The sequence below is a fragment of the Mus caroli genome, unplaced genomic scaffold (assembly GCF_978045245.1).
Source record: "Mus caroli unplaced genomic scaffold, Mus_caroli_1 scaffold_6, whole genome shotgun sequence".
Taxonomy (NCBI): Eukaryota; Metazoa; Chordata; class Mammalia; order Rodentia; family Muridae; genus Mus; species Mus caroli.
In genome coordinates, this window is record NW_028227261.1 from 60,827,871 (window position 1) to 60,841,548 (window position 13,678).

General features: G+C 40.0%; 1 protein-coding gene across 3 annotated transcripts in view; it reads right to left on the minus strand.

The window, feature by feature from the left end:
• Positions 1–5,709: 5,709 nt before the first annotated feature.
• Ift74 (intraflagellar transport 74) overlaps positions 5,710–13,678 on the minus strand; it is an 83,409-nt gene continuing 75,440 nt past the window's right edge. For all 3 annotated transcript variants that reach the window (XM_085839185.1, XM_085839186.1, XM_085839187.1), the window contains 2 exons: positions 7,152–7,212; positions 5,710–5,993 (listed from right to left, as the gene is read on the minus strand). In XM_085839185.1, the coding sequence (XP_085695311.1) occupies positions 5,875–5,993; positions 7,152–7,212 (180 nt within the window). In that variant the 3' untranslated portion in view covers positions 5,710–5,874. The remainder of the gene's footprint in view (positions 5,994–7,151; positions 7,213–13,678) is intronic.

Genomic DNA, 13,678 nt, shown 5'->3' on the forward strand with positions numbered 1-13,678 from the left:
ATTGGGAACAAAACACCCATGGAAGGAGTTAACAGAGACAAAGTTTGGAGCTGAAACAAAAGGATGGACCATCTAGAGACTGCCATACCCGGGGATCCATCCCATAATCAGCCTCCAAACACTGACACTATTGCATACACTAGCAAGATTTTGCTGAAAGGACCCTGATATAGCTGTCTCTTGTGAGGCTATGCCGGGGTCTAGCAAACACAGAAGTGGAGGCTCACAGTCAGCTATTGGATGGATCACAGGGCCCCCAATGGAGGAGCTAGAGAAAGTACCCAAGGAGCTAAAGGGGTCTGCAACCCTATAAGTGGAACAACATTATGAACTAACCAGTACCCCCCTGGAGCTTGTGTCTCTAGCTACATATGTATCAGAAGATGGCCTAGTTGGCCATCATTGGAAAGAGAGGCCCCTTGGTCTTGCAAACTTTATATGCCTCAGTACAGGGGAATGCCAGGGCCAAGAAGTGGGAGTGGGTGGGTAGGGAAGTATGGAGGGGAGGGTATGGGGGACTTTGGGGATAGCATTGGAAATGTAAATGAAGTAAATACCTAAAAGAAAAAAAAAGTTAATAAACTTAGTTTAAAACCTTAGCCCTTTCTTTTATGAATCCCTTTCTGGTATGTTTGAATCTATCTTTGAAATTTTTTTCATCTTATATTCCTTTATCTTGTGTCTATATGTATGTGTATGTGTGGGAGAGCCATGTGTGAGGATCAGAGGTCAACTAGCATGCATCTACTCTCTTCTTGTACTGTGCAGAATCCAGGATTCCAACTCAGAAAATTAATACTATGCAGAACAGTGTTTGTTCCCAAGTTGGTTATTTTTATATGGGTTAGTAAGGTTTTGCAAAACAACTGTTCATTAGAAGGGAAGAAACTGAGGCACCAAAGCACCATCTAAAGTTTTATAAAATTAGTAGTGTTAAAATTCTGTTGTATAGTATGAATCTATAATAAAGTTTCCAAGGACTGTATTTAAAATTAAAAGTTCATGTGACTTGGGATATGAAAACACTGTACATTAATTGATCAATTTGTCTACTCATAGTAATGACATCTGTTTGATTTGTTCAAAAATGCATAGCATGTCAGGTTTGATGGCCTATGCTACAGTCTTAATTGTGCTCAGCACTTGGGGAGCAGAGGCAGGAATATTGCAAGTTTGATGCCAGGATGGATATCAGAGGAAGACCTTATCCCCAAAAAAAGAAGAAAAGGAGAGGAGGTGGTAGTGCATTCTCACAGCTGTTTGTGCCAGATTCAGGAAGCCAAAGGAGGCATTCTGGAGAGACTAGCAGGTGGCCACACTACCTGTGCACTTAGTACTAACTGGCTTCTCTCAAGTGTGAGCGTCACTAATCATGCGCTGATTACCTCCCCTGCTAGTATATGGAGCTCCACACTTGTAGAGTACCAACTCTACTCTGTTTAGACCTGGGCACGATAGTGCTCATCTATAGTCCTGGGAACTGGAGGTTGATGGAGGGGAAATGTTGAGTGCCAAGCCAGGCTAGGCGTACTGCAAAACTGTTTCATAGCCCCGAAGAACCTGTGTTTGTTTATTGATAGAGGATAAGACCAGAACAGACTAGTTATGGTTCCCATGTTGATCTTCATTAGTAAAAGTGCTCAGTGTGTTTGTTCAGTCTGCTGCTTCTTTCCACATGAATTTCAAGATGTTATTTTTAACAGGAATAGAAGTCAGAGTGATGGCACTCCATGAGGAAGAGCTGGGTCATACAGATATAACCTCCAGTTCTGGCCCAGCAAAAAGAAGACTCTTGTTGGATTTGTTGAAAGGCTTTGAGAGGAAGGAAGAAACATTAGTGAGAATTTCCCTCAGATAAAATGTTTTAGTTTTAAAGAAAAACTGCTCAATTATGTTTCCCCAAATATAATATATGAATAAGTTAGGATGAAAGCTGGAATTCTTGCTTTTTTTTCCAAGAAGTTTTTCCTGTCAAACTCACTATTGTTATAATGAGTATGTGAGTACACACAGACACACACACACACACTACCTGCCAATCTTTAATGGTTGTTATAGATAACACAGAACTGGTTTTTACTAACCCAAATCAGCTTCCGTTGATGTGACGACCTACCTGAGACAAGATACATTAGAAACAAAAGCTTATTTGAGCTCATGGTTCTGGATGAGCAAGGTTTAGGGAGCTTATCTGGGAAGCCTCGATGGCAGAGTTCCACGTGGCAAGACACAGGGAGTACTTGATGACTCTCTTCTTTAAAAGTTGCTATGAGTGAAGCAAAGGGGCTCCACCCTAATAACTGTCTATTCCTAATAATCTAGTAATTTCCCAGAGCACCCTACTCTAGGTATCATAGCTGGATCAAGTTTTCACTTCTATAAATTCCTCATAGCAGAGGCTAAGTTTCCATACCGGAAACCTTGGGTAACATTCACACCACATTTAAACCATAGCAAGAAGCTGGGCAGTGATGACGTGTGCCTTTAATCCCAGCACTTGGGAGGCAGAGCAACCCTGTCTCGAAAAACAAAAACAAACAAACAAACAAAGCTTCAAAACAAACCCTCCATAGCAATAGTTACATAGACTTCAATTTTAATTGCATTTCTAAGTACTACATGAACACTACATACAACTTTGAAAACACCAAAATACATGTGTGTGTCACCAGTGTGGCTACTTGGGAGGCTACAGTAGGAGAACCATAAAGTCAAGGCCAGGGAAGTTGGGAAGAGAAATGGGCTGAGCAGGAGACAAGCGAAGCTGGGGAGGGGTGAGTGTGACTCAAATACATTATGCACATGTACACAAGTGTCTTCATGAAACCAACTGTGTATAATTAATGTTACTAATATTATATTAGTATATAATTAGTATAATACTAATAAAAATGGGACAACTAATAGTGAAAAGTAGAAAAAAGAGAACTATTCAATGTGTCCAAGCTGGAAAGAGGAGCAAAAAAATGGGTCCTGAAACCCTCAAAGCCATTTTGGGGTATTTGCATGAAGTTTAGACTTAAATAGAGGTCATGAGGTATGGGTAATCAATTAATTCTGCTTGAGAACTGATCTCCCACATCACTGACCCATCATTGACTGGCTGTGTTCTTCCAGGTGGGCTGTTGTCAAGCATTTTAAAATGTGGGAGACAGGTTTCTCCTCTGGTAAGTACCAGGTTCCTGCCTATCTCCTCCTCCAAAATGAGATTTTTTTAATCCTTTGGAGTCCTTTGTTTCAATAGTTTGACTGGCAAAGGGAGGTACTATTTTTTTAAAACTTTGTATTGGTGATTTTGTATATTTACATTTCAAATGTTGTCCCCCTTCTTGGTTTCCTCTAAGAGAACCCCCATCTTACATCCTCCTCCTACCTCCCGGAGGGGGCTCCCCCCCCCCACTCACACACTCCCACCTCCTCTGCTCTGGCATTCCCCTACACTGGGGCATCACAAGATCAAGAGACTCTCCTCCCATTAATGCCCGACAAGGCCATCCTCTGCTATGTATGTGGTCCTTCCATTTGTACTCTTTGGTTGGTGGTTTAGTCTCTGGCCCAAGATACAGTTCACAGACCACATGAAGCTCAAGAAGAAGGAAGTTCGGGGCTGGTGAGATGGCTCAGTGAGTAAGAGCACCCGACCGCTCTTCCAAAGGTCCAGAGTTCAAATCCCAGCAACCACATGGTGGTTCACAACCATCCGTAATGAGATCTGACTCCCTCTTCTGGAGTGTCTGAAGACAGCTACAGTGTACTTACATATAATAAATAAATAAATCTTAAAAAAAAAAAAAAGAAGAAGAAGGAAGTTCAAAGTGTGGATGCTTCGGTCTTTCTTAGAAGGGAGAACAAAATACTCAAGGGAGAAAATATGGAGACAAAGTGTGGAGCAGAGACTGAAGGAAAGGCCATCCAGAGACTGCCCCACTGGGGAGGGAGCCATCCCATATGCAGTCACCAAACCCAGACACTATTGTGGATGCCAAAAAGTACTTACTGACAGGAGCCTGATATAGCTGTCTCCTGAGAGGCTCTGTCAGAGCCAGACAAATACAGAGGCAGATGCTCACAGCCAACCATTGGACTGAGCATGGGGTCCCCAATGGAGGAGTTAGAAAGGACTGAAGGAGTTTGAAGGGGTTTGCAACACTATCAACCAACCAGACACCCCAGAGCTCCATTTTTAGTAGGGTTATTTGGTTCTCTGGAGTCTAATTCTTAAGTTCTCTGTATATTTTGGACATTGGCCCTTTACTAGATGTAGGATTGGTAAAGATCTTTTCCCAAACTGTAGGTTGCTGTTTTGTCCTATTGACAGTGTCCTTTGCCTTACAGAAGCTTTTCAATTTTATGAGGTCCCATTTGTCTATTTAGTTATTTAAGGTATGTGAGTACACTGTAGCTGTACAGATGGTTGTGAGCCTTCATGTGGTTTCTGGGAATTGAATTTTTAGGACCTCTGCTCGCTCTGGTCAACCCAGTTTGTTCCAGTCAATTCTGCTCCCTCTGCCCCCAAGAATTATTTATTATTATATATATGTACACTGTAGCTGACTTCAGACATACCAGAAGAGAGCATCAGATCTCATTACGGGTGGTGGTGAGCCACCATGTGGTTGCTGGGATTTGAATTCATGACCTTCCAAAAAGCAGTCAGTGCTCTTACCTTCTGAGTCATCTTGCCAGCCCCCATTTATTTGTCGATTTTTGATCTTAGGTCATAAGCCATTGCTGTTCTGTTCAGGAAAATTTCCCCTGTGCCCATGTGTTCAAGGCTCTTTCTTCCCCACTTTCTCTTCTATTAGATTCTGTGTATCTGGTTTTATGTGGAGGTCCTTGATCCATTTGGACTTGAGCTTTGTACAGGGAGATAAGAATTCACTTTACATCCTGCTCACTGGGCCCTCCCTGCCATCCCCACTCACAGTCCTTCTCCAAATCCTACCCTGGCTAAGTATCTCTTTAGAATGTCTCCTCTCTGCTCTCTTCTACCAAAGCTCTTTCTAGGAATTCTACATGCAGCCTGCCTTGGATGGTGTGAATTAAATTTCAATCAGTGTTGTCTCCGAGACTCATTCAAGACACTCCTTTCCTGATCCCAAACAATATCATATACTATTATTCCAAATAGACTCTGATAGGGTATAGGTGGCACAATTCCAACTCCAGTGCTCATGAAGACAGCCCAAGAAACACAGGTGTCAGAAAGCCAGTTCTCAGAACCAGGCAAAATCCTGTAACTGTTCCTAATGCTACTGAGCACTCTGTTAACCAGGTGGCCAACTCTAGCAGTTAATATCTTAATCGTTTATGTGCAGTTTTTCATTAGAATTTTAGGTAAAGATAAAGGTAAAAAGGTTTTCAAGGGGCAATTAGCAGAGGAATGCTAATCCATCGGGGAGGGAGGAGGGTGGGGTCAGCTCCTGCTCTCAAGAGTGTTAGCAAGTTTTCTTTTTGCTGGGTGATACACATTAGTAATTTTTATTTTTAATCAATTTATTTATTCTTATGTATATGACTGTTTTCCTTGCATGTATGCCTGGTGTCCACAGAGAGTGCAGAGAGGGTGCCAAATCCCCTGGAACTGAGGTTACAAATGTTGTCAGCCACCATGGATACTGGTAAACTGAACCTGGGTCATCTGTAAGAGAATAAGAGAATAGACAGCTGTGCTTACTATAAACACAAACAACACAGGAAACGGAGTTATTTATATGCAAACATTTTATTGACTTATTCAACTATACAAGCTATCTCTCCTTCAGGGAGATCACAAAGCCAGGGCATTCAAGAAGCTGGGCTCTAACTCTTCAAGGGGAAGCTAATTCACTTTTAGCATCCTTGAGGATGCTTGCAGACTCAGTCGGCTCAGCTTCAGCTTCTGCTGGCATTATGTAGAGCATCCATGATGGTTTTATTATACTCTGCAATCTGCTTCATCACATTTTTAATCACCGGCTGGTAATCACTCTCTTGACTCTTGGTTGCTATGACTAATTACAAGAGTTAAGGAGGAACAATGTCAGTAAAAACAGCAGTCTGTGACTCAAAGGAACTGAAGCAGACTTGGGTATTTGTCACAGTGAATGCAGACAGTACAGAAAAAGTACTAGAATAAATTTTACATTTAACCTTATTTTAGAAAAGCATACATCGACACAAAAAGGCCAAGTAAAACTTGTTTAAAAAAATCACTTTTGATTTTTTTTCCTCATTATTTATTCATTCACTTTACAGCCTGATCACAGCCTCCCGCTCTCCTCCACCTCCTGATTTTTTAATATCAGGTTGCTCCATCTAATTCTAATCTCAGAGCAACTAACATTCAGAAAACCTCTAGTCTCCATACAGTCACAAGGAATTTCAGGCAAGTCTCAAGACTTCACTAGTTCAGAATCATGTAATTTATGTTGCACAAAGCTAGAATGCTGGACTTTTAAACATCCAGTGAATAACCAGTCAGCCTTTTGTAAGCTGAGTTGTTCTAACACTTGGATAGAGCTTCTATGGCATCCTATCTAGAAGTAAGCTGAGGTGTGTCCTGCCTCTGAGATAAAGTTCAGCAACACCCTAAAAGACAGCTGTGATAACCATCTTGCTCTGAGGACAGAGGGAACAGGCAGGAAACAAAGACAGATGTTGTAACTCTACAATGCAGGCCCTCACTTGGTAGGAATAAGATCCAGTTGAATCATGTGTAACATAATTGAACTCAGAGGTCAAATTTCTTATGACCCTGACTGGTTAGCACCCTTTGCTCTACAGACAGTCAAGTTGTAGCATTGTAAACAACTAAGACCTATATCTAAACTTTTTCAGAAATTCTATGAATACAAACTATTCTAAACATTATAAAATTAAGGCTTAAACAGATCAAAAGAACTTTCTAAGAACTGTAGCTTACCAGTGACAGAATCACCATTCAAAATTTGATCATCCAACTCTATAATGTATGCCCTTAAGCACTATGCTATATGGTGACTTTATACTCCATATTGGGTAATTCTCAAAATCAGTTTTCTAATAGTCTGAGTAAACACCGTTACAGAACAGAAACTGGTGCTAATCTTTGTGACCCCCATATAATGAACTCAGAGTTCTGTACACATTAAGCATTTGGGAAGGCCGAGCCACGTCAGTTTAAAGGATACACTCTTTCATTACGAAATTATTTTGCTCCAGGTGCTGCCACTTCCTCTCCAGATTTGTAAGCTAGAAACACAAAAGGTGAATGTTCACTGACTCTCATATTCAGAATCATTGCATACCCCTTTAGAGAGTGTATGAAAAAACACCCAATTTTAAATCTTAACAATTGCTTGCATTCTAAATAAAGTGAGGGTCACTAGAGAAGAAACTTAGGTTAAATCATTCAACAGCATATACATTTAAAAGGTTTTACTACACTTATTTTAATTTCAAAATAGTAAAAATATATGCCAATGAACAGACAATTTATGACTTTTCCTAAAGTAACTTCAAAAATAAAAATAGGAAGTGATGGGAATCTCTCCCTGAATTCTGGAACTCGAATGCTACAAGGTAATATATATTCTAACACTGCCAAAGGTTCAGACATATAGGGAAAGCTTCCTTATTTCTAGTGCTAAGTTTCCTGTCTTGTTTCCCAGGCTGCGCTAAGAGCAGAGCTGCAGTGTGAAGATTGTAAGAGCGTCTGTAAAAAGCTGGCATTGTTACAATAATTTCTGCATCAACAGGAAACTAATGTGGATATTATATTGACGGTTGCTTCCTCAGAAGACAGTTTCACTGTTATAGAATTAAACTGTTTTTCTGATTTAATTAACCTTGTAACTCTAGCTTTTTAAGATTCACATAGTTCTTCCTAAACAAAGGACTATCTTAAAAATGAAACATTAAAATAATGTTCTCCCTGGCTATTTCCAAGTAATGAGCATTTAAAAGAATGTGGTCATTGAAGAAGCAAGAAAAAGTGTCTCTTCTTATTCTCATGAACAGTATTCTCAGGGCACACATATCTACTATTGTTTCCTCCAGAGAGATAAATGTGGATATCAGAATGGAATCATAGTTAACTGTGGAAAATATATGGTCCTTGAGTCCTTATGAAATCAGATCTGTTGCAAATAAGACCTGGAAGTTAGGATGGCCCCAAGGAAGCAGTCAGCACATTTTGGCAATAAATCTTTAATAACCTTTTGCAAAGTCAAGTACCAGACATGTTTCCGTTTTTGTTCTCATCTGGCAACGAACCTCTTAAGTGCCATACAAATGATACAAGAATAACCTCATGTCAAATTCCTCTTACATTGTATGTCCTCATTACTGACTTGCCTTGACACCCATAAGGTAAATGCCAAATTTGATAATCTTTTCTCTCTACAGCTTATTCAAATAATATCACATGAAATTATTTATTTATAGATATAAAAACACTTTTAAAGAAAGTCATTAAGATTTAAAGACAAGACAAACCTCTTCCGGTCAGAAAAGCACCGGAGCAGCTGGGGCGCAGGGTCGGCTGACACTCGCCAGCTACCCACAACACCCGCCACAGGATCTTAAGACTTCTGGTGAGTGGAGCACAGCTTCTGCTCCAATCCAATTGCGCGCGGGACCTGAGACTGCATTAGTTAGGGAAGCAGAAACCGGCCTGAGTAGGGCCACAGGCCTCTTCCGGCTGGACCAGCACCGGGGTACCGTCAGCTACCCACGACCCCCGCCGCAGGATTTTGAGACTGCTGGTGAGTGGAACACAGCTTCTGCTTCAATCTTTAAACAGTGACAACGATAACAACTAACCCCAGAGATTACCAGATGGCGAAAGGTAAACGTAATAATCTTACTAACAGAAACCAAGACCACTCACCATCATCAGAACCCAGCACCCCCACTTCGCCCAGTCCAGGGCACCCCAACACACCGGAAAAGCTAGACACGGATCTAAAAGCATATCTCCTGATGATGGTAGAGGACTTCAAGAAGGACTTTAATAACACACTTAAAGAAATACAGGAGAACAATGCTAAACAGGCAGAAGACACTAAAGAGGAAGCACAAAAATCCCTTGAAGAATTGCAGGAGAACACTGCTAAAGAGTTACAAATCCTTAAAGAAAAACAGGATAACATAATCAAACAGGTAGAAGTCCTTACAGAAAAACAGGAAAACACATCCAAACAGATGATGGAAATGAACAAAACCATACTAGACCTAAAAAGGGAAGTAGACACAATAAAGAAAACCCAAAATGAGGCAACACTGGAGATAGAAACCCTAGGAAAGAAATCTGGAACCATAGATACGAGCATCAGCAACAGAATACAAGAGATGGAAGAGAGAATCTCAGGTGCAGAAGATTCCATAGAGAACATCGGCACAACAATCAAGGAAAATGGAAAATGCAAAAAGATCCTAACTCAAAACATCCAAGAAATACAGGACACAATGAGAAGACCAAACCTACGGATAATAGGAGTGGATGAGAATGAAGATTTTCAACTCAAAGGACCAGCAAACATCTTCAACAAAATTATAGAAGAAAAGTTCCCAAATCTAAAGAAAGAGATGCCCATGAACATACAAGAAGCCTACAGAACTCCAAATAGACTGGACCAGAAAAGAAATACCTCCCGACACATAATAATCAGAACAACAAATGCTCTAAATAAAGATAGAATACTAAAAGCAGTAAGAGAAAAAGGCCAAGTAACATATAAAGGCAAGCCTATCAGAATTACACCAGATTTTTCACCAGAGACTATGAAAGCCAGAAGATCCTGGACGGATGTTATACAGACACTAAAAGAACACAAATTCCAGCCCAGGCTACTATACCCAGCCAAACTCTCAATTAACATAGATGGAGAAACCAAAGTATTCCACGACAAAACCAAATTCACACATTATCTCTCCACGAATCCAGCCCTTCAAAGGATAATAACAGAAAAAAACCAATACAAGGACAGGAACCACGCCCTAGAAACAACAAGAAGGTAATCCCTCAACAAACCTAAAAGAAGACAGCCACAAGAACAGAATGCCAACTTTAACAACAAAAATAACAGGAAACAACAATTACTTTTCCTTAATATCTCTTAATATCAATGGACTCAACTCCCCGATAAAAAGACATAGACTAACAAACTGGCTACACAAACAAGACCCAACATTTTGCTGCTTACAGGAAACTCATCTCAGAGAAAAGGATAGACACTACCTCAGAATGAAAGGCTGGAAAACAATTTTCCAAGCAAATGGCATGAAGAAACAAGCTGGAGTAGCCATTCTAATATCTGATAAGATTGACTTCCAACCCAAAGTCATTAAAAAAGACAGGGAGGGACACTTCATACTCATCAAAGGTAAAATCCTCCAAGAGGAACTATCAATCCTGAATATCTATGCTCCAAATACAAAGGCAGCCACATTCATTAAAGAAACTTTAGTAAATCTCAAAGCACACATTGCACCTCATACAATAATAGTGGGAGACTTCAACACACCACTTTCACCAATGGACAGATCATGGAAACAGAAACTAAACAGGGACACAGAGAAACTAAGAGAAATTATGAATCAAATGGATCTGGCAGATATCTACAGAACATTCTATCCTAAAACAAAAGGATATACCTTCTTCTCAGCACCTCATGGTACCTTCTCCAAAATTGACCACATAATTGGTCACAAAGCAGGCCTCAACAGATACAAAAATATTGAAATTGTCCCATGCATCCTATCAGATCACCATGGACTAAGGCTGATCTTCAATAACAAAATAAATAATAGAAAGCCAACCTTCACATGGAAACTGAACAACACTCTTCTCAATGATACCTTGGTCAAGGAAGGAATAAAGAAAGAAATTAAGGACTTTTTAGAGTTCAATGAAAATGAAGCCACAACATACCCAAACTTATGGGACGCAATGAAAGCATTTCTAAGAGGAAAACTCATAGCTCTGAGTGCCTCCAAAAGGAAACTAGAGAGAGCACACATTAGCAGCTTGACAACACACCTAAAAGCACTAGAACAAAAGGAAGCAAATTCACCCAAGAGGAGTAGACGGCAGGAAATAATCAAACTCAGGGGTGAAATCAACCAAGTGGAAACAAGAAAAACTATTCAAAGAATCAACCAATCAAGGAGCTGGTTCTTTGAGAAAATCAACAAGATAGATAAACCCTTAGCCAGACTCACTAGAGGGCACAGGGAAAGCATCCTAATTAACAAAATCAGAAATGAAAAAGGAGACATAACAACAGATCCTGAAGACATTAAAAACACCATCAGATCCTTCTACCAAAGGCTATACTCAACAAAACTGGAGAACCTGGATGAAATGGAGAAGTACCTAGATAGATACCAGGTACCAAAGTTGAATCAAGATCAGGTTAATGATCTAAACAGCCCTATATCCCCCAAAGAAATAGAAGCAGTCATTAATAGTCTCCCAACTAAAAAAAGCCCAGGACCAGATGGGTTTAGTGCAGAGTTCTATCAGACCTTCAAAGAAGATCTAATCCCAGTTCTTCACAAACTATTCCACAAAATAGAAACAGAAGGTACTCTACCCAACTCATTCTATGAAGCCACAATTACTCTGATACCTAAACCACAAAAAGACCCAACAAAGATAGAAAACTTCAGACCAATATCCCTTATGAATATTGATGCAAAAATCCTCAATAAAGTTCTTGCTAACCGAATCCAAGAACACATCAAAACAATCATCCATCCTGACCAAGTAGGTTTCATCCCAGGGATGCAGGGATGGTTCAATATACAGAAATCCATCAACGTAATCCAGTATATAAACAAACTCAAAGACAAAACCCACATGGTCATCTCGTTAGATGCGGAAAAAGCATTGGACAAGATCCAACACCCATTCATGATAAAAGTCTTGGAAAGATCAGGAATTCAAGGCCCATACCTAAACATGATAAAAGCAATCTACAGCAAACCAGTAGCCAACATCAAAGTAAATGGTCAGAAGCTTGAAGCAATCCCTCTAAAATCAGGGACTAGACAAGGCTGTCCACTTTCTCCATACCTATTCAACATTGTACTTGAAGTCCTAGCCAGAGCAATTCGACAACAAAAGGAGATCAAAGGGATACAAATTGGAAAAGATGAAGTCAAAATATCACTTTTTTGCAGATGATATGATAGTATATATAAGTGACCCTAAAAATTCCACCAGAGAACTCCTAAGCCTGATAAACAGCTTCGGTGAAGTAGCTGGATATAAAATTAACTCAAACAAATCAATGGCCTTTCTCTACACAAAGAATAAACAGGCTGAGAAAGAAATTAGGGAAACAACACCCTTCTCAATAGTCACAAATAATATAAAATATCTTGGCGTGACTCTAACTAAGGAAGTGAAAGATCTGTATAATAAAAACTTCAAGTCTCTGAAGAAAGAAATTATAGAAGATCTCAGAAGATGGAAAGATCTCCCATGCTCATGGATTGGCAGGATCAACATTGTAAAAATGGCTATCTTGCCAAAAGCAATCTACAGATTCAATGCAATCCCCATCAAAATTCCAAATCAATTCTTCAACGAATTAGAAAGTGCAATCTGCAAATTCATCTGGAATAACAAAAAACCTAGGATAGCAAAAACTCTTCTCAAGGATAAAAGAACCTCTGGTGGAATCACCATGCCGGACCTAAAGCTCTACTACAGAGCAATTGTGATAAAAACTGCATGGTACTGGTATAGTGACAGACAAATAGACCAATGGAATAGAATTGAAGACCCAGAAATGAATCCACACACCTATGGTCACTTGATCTTCGACAAGGGAGCTAAAAACATCCAGTGGAAGAAAGACAGCATTTTCAACAAATGGTGCTGGCACAACTGGTTGTTAACATGTAGAAGAATGCGAATCCATCCATTCCTATCTCCTTGTACTAAGGTCAAGTCTAAGTGGATCAAGGAACTTCACATAAAACCAGAGACACTGAAACTTATAGAGGAGAAAGTGGGGAAAAGCCTTGAAGATATGGGCACAGGAGAAAAATTCATGAATAGAACAGTAATGGCTTGTGCTGTAAGATCGAGAATTGACAAGTGGGATCTCATGAAACTACAAAGCTTCTGCAAGGCTAAAGACACCATCAATAAGACAAAAAAACCACCAACAGATTGGGAAAGGATCTTCACCTATCCTAAATCAGATAAGGGACTAATATCCAATATATATAAAGAACTCAAGAAGGTGGACTCCAGAAAGTCAAATAACCCCATTAGAAAATGGGGCTCAGAACTGAACAAAGAATTCTCACCTGAGGAATACCGAATGGCAGAGAAACACCTGAAAAAATGTTCAACATCCTTAATCATCAGGGAAATGCAAATCAAAACAACCCTGAGATTCCACCTCACACCAGTCAGAATGGCTAAGATCAAAAATTCAGGTGACAACAGATGCTGGCGAGGATGTGGAGAAAGAGGAACACTCCTCCATTGTTGGTGGGATTGCAAGCTTGTACAACCACTCTGGAAATCAGTCTGGCGGTTCCTCAGAAAATTGGACATAGTACTACCGGAGGATCCAGCAATACCTCTCCTGGGCATATATCCAGAAGATGTCCCAACCGGTAAAAAGGACACATGCTCCACTATGTTCATAGCAGCCCTATTTATAATAGCCAGAAGCTGGAAAGAACCCAGATG